General features: G+C 36.7%; 1 protein-coding gene across 1 annotated transcript in view; it reads left to right on the forward strand.

Moving 5' to 3' along the window:
• PTH2R (parathyroid hormone 2 receptor) overlaps window positions 1-15,612 on the forward strand; it is an 80,764-nt gene that overhangs the window by 13,694 nt on the left and 51,458 nt on the right. The window contains exons 2-4 of the mRNA XM_012752107.2: window positions 3,406-3,508; window positions 14,420-14,530; window positions 14,638-14,759. Coding sequence (XP_012607561.2) covers window positions 3,406-3,508; window positions 14,420-14,530; window positions 14,638-14,759 — 336 coding nt within the window. The remainder of the gene's footprint in view (window positions 1-3,405; window positions 3,509-14,419; window positions 14,531-14,637; window positions 14,760-15,612) is intronic.

Here is a 15,612-nt window from a genome sequence, read left to right on the forward strand (position 1 = left end):
GTCAATTTTTCCTGTCATGCCCACTCAGATGACTCATGTTTCCATTTCATTCTCTCTTTTTGTTATCTGAGATTTTAGGCTCACTTTTATTATAGCTACTTATAGCTCAGAGTCTGTGTTGCATTATCCTGATAGCTAAAATTCCATTATGTATTCTAACCCCTCAAATTAGTTTTTGCTTATTCTTTCCTTTCATAAAAATCATTAAAATAATGTGGGCACCGAGCTATGAATATAGCACAGAAATCTCCAAAACTATATAACTGATTATTCACTGAACTTCTGTTTGTACTATAAATATTAATATATTAGAAAATAATAAACTCAAAATTTTCAGGGATGATAATTTTTGATGCTAAAACTAGTTCTTATGGTAAATTTTCTTTTGATATCTTACATTTTATTTTAACCCAACAGCCTGTCATTTTATGGGTCATTTAAAATCATAATTATCAATAATCTCTAAGTGTATTTCCTGTGGCTAATGATACAAACATCTTTCTATTTCTTATGTTCAGACCATAATGTCTTATTTAGTAATATAAAAAGGCTTGTTTTCCCACTTACCTTAAAGCATGGTTCTAGAGAATATGTGTCTTTGCAGCCTGATATTAATGATTTGATAGTTGCAAAGAATTGTATTATTAGGAGTTTGTCACTTAGGTAAATCTGTTGGTTTTATCATCTCATTTGATTTAACAATCAAATCCTTGTAACACTTTATTCTCTCTCCTCTATAATCTACCTTAATATCTTAGTTCTGCTTCTGTGATTGGGTCTTGGCTGATAAAATAATCTTTACATCATCTCATACCTTCAAATATATTGGTTTTCAAATTCTAAGGTAAACTCAAGAAGCATCAGGGGTTCCTGCGAAACATGAGGATTACCAGTCTTCATCTTCAGAAATAAAATTCTGATTCACTGGGTCTGCTGTGCAGCCTAAGAATCTACATTTTCACAGGCATCAGGTTCAGGTGATGCAAGCACCATGATTTGAACAAACACATTTGAAATGTATTTCACTGAAATCAAAGTTTTCTAATAATGGGATTTTTGTTTCCATTGCTGGTGGTATTAAAGCCAAATCTATTTGATTTCATCCAGCAAGCACTTGTAATTCACTTGATATGTTAGAAACATGCTCCAAGGTGGGAATGCATATCTAGATATCCAGTGAAATCATGGTATGCAGTGTAGAGAAGCATGTGTGTTGGGGTCTTATTAAATGCTGTTATACTTCTTTGTATTCCTCAATAGTAGCTTTCTGGCAATGCTTTGAGAAACCCTGTGATATTTTGGAGCAGGAGCAGGTATAAAGCAAAGTCCAAGTTAGTGGGACATTATGATTCTGCAATTGCCTTCTGTAGGCTTCAGCCAGGGCAGTTTTTCTATTCTCTCTATATAGTTGGGATTTTCTTTTTCATGCGGTGTTTTTTTTTTTCTTTAAAGAAAATGTACTACATAACAAATATTTGAACATGAAAGTCTTCACCGTAATATAAGCACATTACTTTTTATATAAAACTTATTAACAAATATTGATTGAATGGACAATGAATATGTTGGTGCATATCTTACCACTAGAGAGTCCCAGTATTAAGGCAAATAGGTAACCAGAGACCATTTGCGATAACCCATTTATTTCATAGATGAACAAACCAAAGCCCAAAGATATTGAGTGAAGGTTTCACTGGTAATTTTTTTGGTAGATCTAGATTTAGTTTTCTAGTTCACTTCTCTTTCTATGTGTTATAACTGACATATTGTGAGAGAATTAATAAAATATTGGGTCTTCATAACATTCCAGGAAATTTTCAATATTTGTTATTTTTTTGTAATTATATTATCTTTAATATAATTACCTTGCTATATTAAAAATTTCCTCACGTTTTCTGGTATGAGGTTTTCTTTCTTTTGGTTAATCAAGTAAAAATAAGATTGTTCTAAAATCTTGATGGATTTTGCAAATCAAAACCACAATGAGACACCATCTAACACCAGTGAGAATGGCTTGTATCAAGAAATCCCAAAACAACAAATGCTGGCAAGGATGTTGAGAGACAGGAGCACTCCTACATTGCTGGTGGGACTGCAAATTAGTGCAACCTCTGTGGAAAAGAATTTGGAGATACCTCAAACAGCTAGATATAGGAATACCATTCGACCTAGCAATAGCATTGTTGGGCATCTACCCAAAAGAGCATAAGACATTCTACTACAAAGACATCTGCACCCAAATGTTTATGGCAGCACAATTCACTATTGCAAGATCATGGAAACAACCGAAATGTCTGTTCATTCATGAGTGGATAATTAAAATTTGGTATATGCTCACAATGGAATACTACTCAATTTTAAGAAATGACAGTGAGCTAGCACTGTTTATGCTATCCTGCATTAAGCTTAAGCCCGTTATCCAAAGTGAGATGACACAAAATCAAGAAAACGGGCTCCACATCTACTCGCCATCAAATTGGTACTGGCTGATTAAAACTATGGTGCTCAAATGATGATAGTGCCCACCAGGGTTTGGGGGAGGGGGAGATACACATCTTAGGGTTGTGGCGAGCATTGTGTGTAGGGGGAGGGAATACCTCTAACCCTTCCTAGGGAAAGGCAAAGATATACAATGCAACCCAAAGGTCAAAAAAAGAAAAAAAAAAAAAAACAATTATCGGGTGGTGGGCAGATGGGAGGGGCAGGAGGGGAAGAATTTATACTTACAAAATAGGTGCGATGCGCACCACCTGGGGGTAGGACACGCTTGATGTTTTGGTAAGGCAGGGGGTGGGGGGAGGAATGGCAGGGGCAATATATGTAACCCTAACAATATTTCTAACCCCATAATATGATAAAATAAAATAAATAAAAAAATAAATAAAATCTTGATGGATTTTGAATTTTGATTCAGATAAAGGACTATTTCTCTTTTTCTTTCTTTTATTTTTGAGACAGAGTCTTGCTTTGTTGCCCAGGCTAGTGTGAGTGCCGTGGTGTCAGCCTAGCTCACAGTAACCTCAAACTCCTGGGCTCAAGCAATCCTACTGCCTCAGCCTCCAGAGTAGCTGGGACTACAGGCATGCGCCACCATGCCCGGTTGATTTTTTTCTCTATATATTAGTTGGTCAATTAATTTCTTTCTATTTATAGTAGAGACGGAGTCTTGCTCTTGCTCAGGCTGGTTTCAAACTCCTGACCTCGAGCAATCCGCCCGCCTTGGCCTCCTAGAGTGCTAGGATTACAGGCGTGAGCTACTGTGCCCGGCCAGATAAAGGACTATTTCTGATAGCTCAATATTAAAACTCATTTTCAATTGTATTAGAAGGTGAAATAACGAAAGCTTACATCCTGGCTTTTTTTTTTTAAATGCTAAGAATGTTTGTATTTTGTTTATTTCTACAGATGGATTATGATGGCACTGTTACTATAGAGGAGCAGATTGTCCTTGTGCTAAAAGCTAAAGTGCAATGTGAACTCAACATCACAGCTCAACCCCAGGAGGGAGGTAAAGTGTCTCCTTCTCCCAAAGACTGCAAGTTTCCATCTTTATTTTGTGTTAGGAAGGTCCTTGTTGGTGATTCCATGTTTCCATGTGGAGAGATATGTAGCAGAATAACATTCTTTTAATCCCTTTATCCCACTTGTTCATCTCTCCCTATGGAAGGAGTGGGACTTGCTCCATTACTGAATTTGGGAATAGCAATTGAGCATGTGGACATCAGCCTCTTCCTCAGAGCTCTCCTTGAGATTTGTCTGCCTGTAGAAAGTATGCATACTGGTCTTCTCTTGACCATGCAGTTAAGTCCAGAGGGGCAGGCTCTACCCTGTGGATATTGCCTGCAGATTTAGGTAGCAAGTTTAATTCAGAGCAGTAAATAAGCAAGCCCACACCTAAGCCATATTCTCAAAAAACCTTTTTTTTTTTTTTGTTGATCAAATGATAATTTTATCTCCATTGGCCTGACTATGAAATCTCTCAATTAGTTCCAAATTCAAGTGAGAAGTGGTTGTTCACTGAGCTCTCTGAATTCCCTACTAAATGCAGTAATGTTCCTGAAGTTACATCCCTATAATAAAATATGCAGTTTGATATCTGCTTCATACTAGTCTCTAAATACTAAAAAAAAAATTATGATTGATTTCTCAATTGGTTATGATCAGAGAATCTAGTCTGCATGATACTGATTTTTAAAAATGTATTGAGACTTAATGGCTTGTACTGTAGTCAATCTTGATAAATGTTCCATACAGCCTTCAAAGGAATGTATGCTTTCCAGTTTCTGAGTATAGTGTTTTATAGTGTCCATTAGATTAAGCTTATTAGTTGTGTGGTTCATATATTCTGTATGCATAATGATTTTTTATGTGCTTGACCTTTTATTTACTGAGATATGTATCTTAAAATATCCTACTATGATGATGAATTTGTCAATTTTTTATTGACAATATTTTTATTGACAATATGAAGACAGTATTTTTACTTCATATATTTTGAAAATATGTTACTAGGTTTATACAAGTTTAGCAGTAGTATATTTCTTGGTGAATTCAGCATTTTGTTGATATGAAATAGCCCTCTCTAGGATACTTTTGTTTTAAATATTAAAAAGTATATAATTTTAACTTATTATATTAAAAATAAAACTATTGAATAAATAATACTAGTTTCTTTCTCTGTTGGTTAGTATTTGCCTTGTCTGTCTTTTCCAATCCTTTAAAATTGTTTTAATTGTGATAAAATACACATAACATTAAATTTACCATCTTATCTATTTTTAAATATACTGTTCAATATTGGTAAGTATATTTACATTGTTGTGCAACCAATATCCATTAAACAACAACTCTTAATATTTTCCCATTCTTTTATTAAACTTTTCTGTATATTTATGTTTCAGGAGTATATTTTATGAACAGGACATGGGGACCTTTTCTTGTTGTCTATTCTGACAATCTTTGTCAATTATTAATAACGAGAGTTTAGCCTAATTACATTAATTATGATTACTAAAATAGAGTTTTGTTTTGTTTCTTTGAGACAAGGTCTCACTCTACCACCTTTGCTGGCGTGCAGTGGTGTGATCATAGCGCATTGCAGCCTTGAACTCCTGGGCTCAAGCAATCCTTCTGCCTCAGCCTCCCAAGTAGCTGGGACTACAGATGCATGCCACCATGCCCAGCTGATTTTTGATTTTTTGTAGAGATAGAGTCTTACTATGTTGACCTGGCCGGTCTTGAATTCCTGGCCTCAAGCAATACTCCCACCTCAACCTCCCAAAGTGCTGGGATTACAGCTGTGAGCTACCACAGCTAGACTACAGAATTTAAATTTAATTCTACTATCTTATTTGGGCTTCCCATTTCATTTGCCAGCTCTTTTTATGTTTCTCTTCAACTCCCTTCATGCCAACTTTCTTTTGGATTGATTGAGACTTTTCCTTATTTCATTCCCCCTTTCCCTGCCAACTAGTTTGGAAGGTATATATTTAATTCTTTTAGTGGTTATCCTACATTTTTATATGTATTTAATTTAAGAAAATTTAAAGTTTATAGATAAATTCCTCCTTCCAAAATATATGAGCAGTTTGAGATGCTTTAATTGCTTCCAAATTATATGCTATTGTCCTACAAGGTTTTAGTTTTACCTTAATTTTATGTTATAATTTTTCTTCTTTCTGAAATACATCTTTTATTTATTTATTTATTTATTTATTTTTTTTATATTTTTTTTTTGAGACAGAGTCTCACTTTGTTGTCCAGGCTAGAGTGAGTGCCGTGGCGTCAGCCTAGCTCACAGCAACCTCAAACTCCTGGACTTGAGTGATCCTTCTGCCTCAGCCTCCCGGGTAGCTGGGACTACAGGCATGCGCCACCATGCCCGGCTAATTTTTTTATATATATATCAGTTGGCCAATTAATTTCTTTCTATTTATAGTAGAGACGGGGTCTCGCTCTTGCTCAGGCTGGTTTTGAACTCCTGACCTTGAGCAATCCGCCCGCCTCGGCCTCCCAAGAGCTAGGATTACAGGCGTGAGCCACAGCGCCCGGCCTTATTTATTTATTTTTTTAACAAAAAATTTCTTTACATTAGAATGTACTTGTAGTGCTCTCAGGTTTTTTTTTTTGTCTGAAAAATGTCTTTATTTCAGTCTCAATTGTGAAAAATACTTCTGGTCTTATGAACTGTGGTTAAAAATTATTTACTTTTATCACCTGAATATATTATTGCATTTTTTCCTAATTTGCATATATATTATTGATAAATCAGTTCTTAGTCTTTGTTGCTGATTAGCTTTTTCTCTCTGGCTCTTTTTAAGAACTTCTCTTTGATTTTGATATTCTGCATTTTTACTCTGTATCTTGGTATAGATGCATTGGATTTCCTGAATCTGAAGATCTGTGATGGAAATGTTATTTTGTCTTTAAAATTTGCTCTCCTTCATTCTGTCTGTTATCTCCTCCTGGAACTTTAAATAGACAAATGTGAGACCTTCTCATACTACCCTTTGTGTGTCCATGTCTTATATATTTTCTTTTCCTTTGTTCTACTGCTGTTGTGGTAATTTATTCAAATCTATTTTCTAGTTTTCCAACTCTTTGTTCAGCTTTGTCTAACAGCTGTTTAATCCATCCATGAATTCATTTTGATTATTCTTCTTATTTTCTGAAATCTACATATTGAATTGATAGTCCCTTATACTTTCAATATTCTTTGAATGTCTTCTTATATTCCTAGACATGTTTTGTATTCTGCTTTTGATAATTCTAATATCCACAGACTTTTCTGGTAAATGCTCACTACCACATATGGTGGCTTATTTCCTTACATGTCTAATGATTTATGATGAGGAACTTATAAAGTCCTCATTTAAAGTGCATTCATCCAGAGAAAATTTGTGTTTCCTTCTGCAAGATGTCAAGAGGAACTATTGATCTAAGTCCACATTAAACTAAATTTATACTACACAGGAGTGTGGGTTTGTGGTTAGAAATTTTTAGAGAAGAAGAATTTCCCCACTGTTTCCTATTCCAACCCTAAATGTAGCCAAAAGTGAAACAAGGCAATCTCTCTATGAGGGACGGTTTCTTTTCTTGTCCACCTACTAAGGGGGGATCATTTTTTAGGAATACTGACCTTATATAGGTGTTTCCTGTCCAATTTCCCAAACTCATCAGGCCTCAGGCTCATCTTTTGTTACCTGGACATCATCAAAACCCTAGCTTTAAGGCAACAGATCAGTAGAGGCCTCTAAGGTAAGCCCCAAATGTAGTGTTTTCCCTGTATTTCTGGCCCAGATTTATTCCTTTACTTTATAGACAGCTAAGTCATGTTTAAGAAAGAATATTTTTTATATTAATCCAGCCTTTGTAGGTGTCTTGTACTAAGAGGGAGTTTTTTGAATGGCTAGTCTAATAATGTCTGAAAAGGGAATCACACATGCTACCTCTAAAGAACACTGTCCTTGATCTCTCAGATATGCAAGTCTGCTAAGAAGAAGAAGCATCACCATGAAGGAATTTGGAAGGATTATTATCTATGAGGGATTAATGAACTATTTTCCATTAAATCTCATGAAATTTTGAGCTGGAAGATATCTCAGAGATTACCTTGTCCAATATTGTCATCTTCAGTATTCCTATAACAGTTCAACAAATATTTTTATGTTCCCACAATGTGCTGATTCTGTAGTAAGCACTGAAAAACATGAATAAAATTCTCTCTTTGCCCTGTGGGGTTGATGATTTGGTAAGGAAGGTAGACATCTTCCAGGATGGTGTGTGATTCCAACAACAGAGGTATTCAAAACTATGGAACCATTGAAGAAGCATCTTAATTAACCAGGGAGGGATCAGGGAAAGCTTCCTGGAAGAATAATCATCTCATCTTAAAATTACAGTAGTAACAACATGGTATTGATGTAAAGTTAGAGACATAGGTCAATGGAACAGAATAGAGAACCCAGAAATAGAATCATATAGCCATGACCAACTGATTTTTGACAAAGCAGACAAAAACATACCCTGGAAAAAGTACACCCTATTCAACAAATGGTGCTGGGAAAATTGGATAGCTGCATGCAGAAGAATTAAAAAAGATCTTTACCACTTGCTTTATACAGAAATTAATTCAAGATGGATTAAAACTTAAATGTAAGGCATGAAACCACAAAAATTATAGAAGAAACTATAGGAAAAACTCTTCTAGACATGAGCCTAAGCAAAGAATTTATAACTAAGACCTCAATAGCAAATACAGTAACAACAAAAATAAATAAATGAGACTTAATTAAATTAAAAAGTTTCTGCATGGCAAGAGTTATAACCCACATAGTAAATAGACAACCTATAGAATGGGAGAAAATATTTGCAAACTATGCATCTGACAAAGGACTAATATCTAGAATCCACAAAGAACTCAAATAAATCAGCAAGAAAAAACAAGCAATCCCATTAGAAAGTGGGCAAAGGATCAGAACAAAAGAAAATAGACAAATGACCAACAAACATATGAAAAAATGCTCAACATCACTAATCATTATAGAAATGCAGTATTTCTGCATTGAAACCACAATGAGCTACCAAAATTTAAACCACAATCAGAAGAACCATTATTAAAAAAATCTTACGGCCGGGCGCTGTGGCTCACGCCTGTAATCCTAGCTCTTGGGAGGCCGAGGCGGGCGGATTGCTCAAGGTCAGGAGTTCAAAACCAGCCTGAGCGAGACCCCGTCTCTACTATAAATAGAAAGAAATTAATTGGCCAACTGATATATATATAAAAAATTAGCCGGGCATGGTGGCGCATGCCTGTAGTCCCAGCTACCCGGGAGGCTGAGGCAGAAGGATCACTCCAGCCCAGGAGTTTGAGGTTGCTGTGAGCTAGGCTGACGCCACGGCACTCACTCTAGCCCGGGCAACAAAGTGAGACTCTGTCTCAAAAAAAAAAAAAAAAAAAAAAAAAAAAAAAAAAATCTTACCCCTATCAGAAGAACCATTATTAAAAAAATCAAAGAACAATAGATGTTGGGGTGGATATGGTAAAAAAGGAACATTTATACACCATTGGTTGGACTGAAAATTAGCACAGCCTCTATGGAAAACAGTATGGAGATTCCTCAAAGAACTAACAGTAGACCTACCATTCAATCCAGCAGTCCCACTACTGGGTATCTACCCAAAAGAAAAGAAGTCATTTTATAAAAACAACACCTGCACTTGAATGTTTATTGCAGCGTAATTCACAATTGCAAAGATATTGCAACCTAAGTGCCTAAGTGCCCATCAGTGGGAGGAGTGGATAAAGAAAATGTGGTATATATACACCATGGAGTACTACTCAGCCATAAAAAGGAATGAAATAGTCTTTTGCAGCAACTTGGATGAAACTGAAGACTGTTATCCTAAGTGAAGTATCTCAGGAAAGGAAAAACAAGCACCATATGTTCTCACTAACAAATGGGAGCTAAATGATGGCTACATATGGTCATATAGTGGTGTGAAGGACATTGGAAACTCAAAAGAGGGGAGGGCAGAAGGGGAGTGAGGAATAAACACTTACTTATTGGGTACAATGTATATTACTATATACTATAGTGATGGGCATACTAAAACCCCTGACTTAAGCATCCACGTAATAAGAAAACTTGTACCCCCTTAATATTTTGAAATAAAAAATTAAAGTAGTAGGAATTAGATGTGTGGAGGAAAAAGTAAAATGAAATTCCAAGAAGACAGAATAGGATGGACAAAGGTAAGCAAGTGTGAATCAGTCATATGCAATATGAATTACACATAAAAGAATATATTAACTGGTCGTAAACTTATGTAACATCTAAAATTTGTGAAGATGTGAATCATGTAGATGAATAAATATTAAAAGAGAAAAATACTTTGAGATTCTTCTCCATACAAATAGGATATAATTAAATATGATCAAAGTTGGTCTACCTGCCAATGAAAATGTCTCATTATATAAATTGACTCAAATGTTATTCACTTTAAACTTTTAAAAAACTAGAATAACCTTTTGAATTCACTAGCCAATTTAAGAAACTTTCACTTTTAAATTCTTCTAAAATTGAGAGATGCATATCAAAATATTTAGGGGTGAACTGTTATGCTGTCTATATTTTAAGATAGCATAGCAAAAGATAAATTAGATGAAATAAATATTGGAAAACATTAACATCTCTCAATTCTAGGTAACAGATATATTATAATATTCTGTTTTATTTCTGAAAATTTTTTATAATAAAAATAACATAAAATTTTCCTAATGTTTATGAAGAAAATGAAACTATAAATGGAAATACTTAGTTATAAAATTATTCAAGTATTTAAAAAACAAACCAAATATTATTGATCCTGGTTCTACTTCCAAGTTTGATCACATTTTGTTACAAGTAACTGAAGAACTGCAAAGAGAAAAAGTTAGATTCTCTAAATTTTTGATTGTTCTGTGTAAAGATTGTGGTTTGACAAGCTTCAGTAATAATTAGACTGTCATGGCACACACAAAGGATTACAGAGTTATAATTAATGTTGCTAACTTATACAGGGAGATTGGTGAGCCATTAGTCAATTAATTAGTTTCTTGCCAAATAATAAAAGTATTTACTCACATAGGATGGAAATGATGATCAAAGAGGATGCTAATTAAGATCTCTGTATTTTCTGTGTAAGGTCATGGCTTCCCCAATTTTTCAGTCTTTTGTGAATATTCATCATTCTTTTTGTCAAAGAGCCACCAGAGAAATGAACATGGTCTACAGATACATTATTTTGGGGAGGGTGTTGGTTTTCTGAATTTTGGGGGCTATGTCTGTGGGGTGCTTTCCTTATAGGAAACTAGAAAACTGTCCCTTTTAGAGCATGAGGAAAAAAATCTTTTCCATAACAGTTTTTAAACTGCATAATTATAGGATAAACTGGCCACTGGATTTTACACTTATATGAAGACCTTATTCCATCTGGAAACTAATTCTTATTAGAAAATAGCGCATGACATAACAGCATACATTTTAGAGGGACTATTAACAGGAAAACAAGAATGTGTCTCCAGGTCCAATTTATGTGGCTTGTACAACAGATATCAGGCACATATTGATTAGACAGTTCAGGTGTATAAAGGCATGTGACTTGTTAATGACAAAGTAAATGGAAGGCTGCGGTCCCCTGACCGAATGCAATGGGAGAGATTGAGTCATCCCACTCTGTATAAACCAGAAGGAAAACAAACAAAAAGCAGTTAATGGTGGGAAGAGAGGCAAGTTGAGCCGTCCACCAGAAGCACAATGTGATGGGTCCCTGCATTGCTTGTGATATGTACAGCACAGGCTTTTATTGTATGAGCAAAGAGAGGCTGCTTCTGAGAAAATGTTCTCTTCTACAAGAAAAGAGTGGGCGAGGAAAGACATTTTCTCTTATTGCTTCAGTGGTCCATGAAGCAAATCAAGTATTTGTGTCAGTGTGATATGGTGGATACTAAGAAATTAATTTCAAGTTTATGCTGAATTCTTTTCTGTGGAAATCAGTGTTTGTGTGAGGTTCTATTATGTTGACTATTCAAAACTGAGCAAACAACGTGACAATATGAACATTAGCTAGAACAAAAATACTCAGCTACAGTTCATGTAACTGGTAACTAAAAAATTGAAAGAGTTATAATGGCCAGTACTTGTAGTGGCAGAAAAATGGCCCTCCAAAGATGTCCACGCCCTAATACCTGGTGTTATGCCTCTGTATGCTATGTTATGTGGCAAAAGTGATTTTGCAGATGAAATTAAAGTTATGGACCTTAAAATGGGGAGATTATTCTGGATTATCTGGGTGGTTCTTAAAAATGGAAGAGGAAGGTGGAATCAGTCAAAGTTGGGACAGAAAAGGAGAATGGAGGAGAGATTCAAAATGCAAGGACTCCACTTGACTTGCTGACTTCGAAGATGGAAGGTTGGGGCACGAGCTAAGGAATGCAAGCAGCTTCTAAAAGTTGGGAACAGCCCTCAGCTGATAGCCAGCAAGGAAACACTGATCTCAGTTCCACAACTGCAAGGAACTGAATCCTGCCATCAGCCGGAACGTGCAAGAAGATGGAGTCTACCCTACAGTCTCCGGAAAGGAATGCAGCTATGCCCAGCCTTTGACTTTGGCCTTGTGGTCTCTAAGCAGAAGTACGGCTGAGCCAACCAGATTTCCGACCTATAGAAATAGTGAGAGGATAAATTTGTGTTACTTTAACCTGCTAAGTTTGTGGTAATATGTTATAGTAGCAATAGAAAACTAATGCAGCATTCACTGAAGGCATCTTCTTTTTGGAAGCTGGGGTATAACTTGGCTGACAGGCTGTCTTCCCTGACATTCAGTTCATCACTAATGGAAAGTAGTCCTGAAGGGCATGGAGTATTGACATTGAATATCTTTTAAGCCCCTACCAGGCGCTGTTCCAGGAACACGCCAAAGCATGAGACAAAATAGACAAAAGATCCCCACCCTGAGGTTTCTTAAATCCTGTGGCTTGAGAAAGCAATAATAAAATAAGATTTAATATTAGAAGGTGATGAGAACTCAGGGGAAAATATAGCAGGAAGAGGGATTAGGGAGTGCTTCGGGATGCACTTTTAAATGGGAAGCATTTACTCGGAAGTTGACATTTGAGCACAAATCTGAAGGAGGTAAGAGAAAAAGCCTTGAGGCTGGCAGGGGCATGGCATCCAAGTCCGGGAAGAGTGAACTGGGCCTGCGCAGTGAGTTAGGGACAGAGACGGAGACAAGGCAAGTGAGACGAGCTGGGAGAGAGGGCAGATCCTATAGGGCTCTCAGACATTGTAGAAATGTAGGCTTTTTGAGATGGGGTGCTGTTGGAAGATTTTAGGCTCTTGTGTCAAGAATAAAGGAAAGGAGAGTGTGAAGAAGGTTCAGTGTGCACTCGTTACCAACTTGTCCTGAGTGTGGCGAAGCAGAACACCTATGCTCACAGCAAGTTACATGAAGCAGGTTTATTCCTTACAGACAGGCAGCAAGGGACAACAGAAGCCTGGGAGTCACTGGGCGCAGGTCTCTCGAGGCTCAGGAAAGCTGCCCAAAGTAGACGGCGTCTCCACTGTGCATGTCCCACTTGCCTACTGCTGGGGGCTCGGGGTTGGAGGGGCCGGGCGTGGGGGCGTGGGGTTGGTGGCCCAGAAAACAGCCCACCCGAGGTTCTATACCTCAGGGAAGACGCGATGCACTGGGCTAAAGTGTTGGAAGGTATACTGTTTCTGAGGGGGGAGGGGGCAGCAACAAAGCCGGGGCTGCTCCAGGCAGTTCCCCCTCTACCTCAGGATGCTTTGTTTCCGAATTATTCTATGGTTATTCTTGAGAACTGTAACATAAGCAAAAGGGGCAGGAGAACTGGGTCTCTCCCGTGTCACCCAGAGAACTGCCCCGCAGAAGGCAAGAATGGAATCAGGAAGACTGTTGGAGATTGCTGCTCTCATTCAGGCTGCGGATGGGGTGACTTGGAGTGTCCTGGTGGCAGGGGAGGTTGTGAGAAGTGACGGGGTTCTGGGCTCATCTTGAGGGGAGTAGAGCTTAGGAGAATTTTCTTTTTTTTGAGATGAGTTTTAAACTCAAAGTAATTATTAAAATTACTGCTAAAAAGGTAAAGCTGAATCTTGAACCTTACCTGTGAAGTGCAATGTTTTGTGTATCGTGTTCTTTTTTTTTTTTTTTTTTTTTTCTCACTCTGTTGCCCGGGCTAGTGTACCGTGGCGTCAGCCTAGTTCACAGCAAACTCAAACTCTTGGGCTCAAGTGATCCTCCTGCATCAGCCTCCTGAGTAGCTGGGACTACAGGCACATGCCACTATGCCTGGCTAATTATTTCTATATATTTTTAGTTGTGCAACTACTTTCTTTCTGTTTTTGGTAAAGATGAGGTCTTGCTCTTGCCCAGGCTGTTCTCGAACTCCTGAGCTCAAATGATCAGCCTACCTCGGCCTCCCAGAATGCTAGGATTACAGGCGTGAGCCACCGCGCCCAGCCTTGTGTATCATGTTCTTTAACAGCAATTTTAAAAATCTAGGATAAAAATGTAGCTGCAGCTGTGGTAGTTGGAAGAACTTTATTACAGAATTTGTTCACAATGACTTCCAATGTTTCTTATACATTAATTACTATAACTGCTATAACTAGTATACTGAAATAATTTGAATATTTTTAATGTATACAAATCAAATGCTGCTATTAATGAGCCCTTGATGAGGTCAGGAAGATGAATTTTGTAACATTTGCATCATATCTATCCTATTCTAGTTTCCAAAACTACCAGTTTGTTTTATATTTCGCCACAGGCAGTGAGTTGAAATTTTGTATTTTGAATGCATCTGTTCTCTGCTTGATTTTTGTTTATTTGCTTTAAACTTGTTTTTCCTCATCAGAAGGTAATTGTTTCCCAGAATGGGATGGACTCATTTGTTGGCCCAGAGGAACAGTAGGGAAAATATCGGCTGTCCCATGTCCCCCTTACATTTATGACTTCAATCATAAAGGTATTGAATTTTTCTGAAATGATTAATTTGAAACAAATTTATTTATTTGTCTTTGTTATAGGCTGTAAATGAACTGTGTAATCTCAGAGTCTTTCATGTCTTTACAGGAGTTGCTTTCCGACACTGTAACCCCAATGGAACATGGGATTATATGCACAGCTTAAATAAAACATGGGCCAATTACTCAGAGTGCCTTCACTTTCTGCAGCCAGATATCAGCATAGGAAAGGTAATGGAATTTTTGTATTTGTGAACCCTAAGGGAAAGTAGAATAATATTTCTATGCAAGTCTCGATTGCTAATTATTATTATATATGTATATAAACCCTTTTATTCTATGACACGAGGATCATAAAAGATAAAAGCAATGTTGGGATCTTTTCAGATGCATATGAAACATTCTGGTAATTTCCTTAGGCTAGAGTTACCTGGCTGAGATATTAATGCATGCATATATACTTATATCTGTATGTGTATTTATTATAGTACATTATGTTATGTTTTTATTACATTATATTATGCCATATTATATTATGTCTAAAAATCCCAACAGGTAGTCAGCAACATGAGTCACAATTTCTTCTTAGTTACCTAGAATGGTTACATCTAATCTCTATAATCCTGAAGGACCCCTGCACTTCACAGGTGCATTTTCCATCTCATAAGATTTGCCAGCAGGTGATTACATTAGGATATGAAAGATTAGAGTTGTAGGATTAAAGAGGAGCAGAGGGCATCTTATAAAATTTCCGGCACAATACCTTAATTTCACAGATATGAGTCAACTGAGAACCAGAGATTTAAGTGTTGGTCAGAATGACATCACTCGCTGATGACAGGGTTTAAAGCAGAGCCCTGACGTCCTGATTTCACATCAGCACTGTTTCAAGCATAGCAATCATATGTAAACTTCGAGAAATTCTAGAGAGTTATTTTTAAAGTTGTATATGGTATTTTCAAAGTTGTGCTTAAAGTCACTTCACTGAGACCTCATGAGCAAAAATGCATGATGATATATGATGCTTAGTGAATATGATAAATTGGTATATAAATGATTTTTATGAGAACAGTCCATCCTACAT

The sequence above is a fragment of the Microcebus murinus genome, chromosome 8 (assembly GCF_040939455.1).
Source record: "Microcebus murinus isolate Inina chromosome 8, M.murinus_Inina_mat1.0, whole genome shotgun sequence".
In the NCBI taxonomy this organism is placed as follows: Eukaryota; Metazoa; Chordata; class Mammalia; order Primates; family Cheirogaleidae; genus Microcebus; species Microcebus murinus.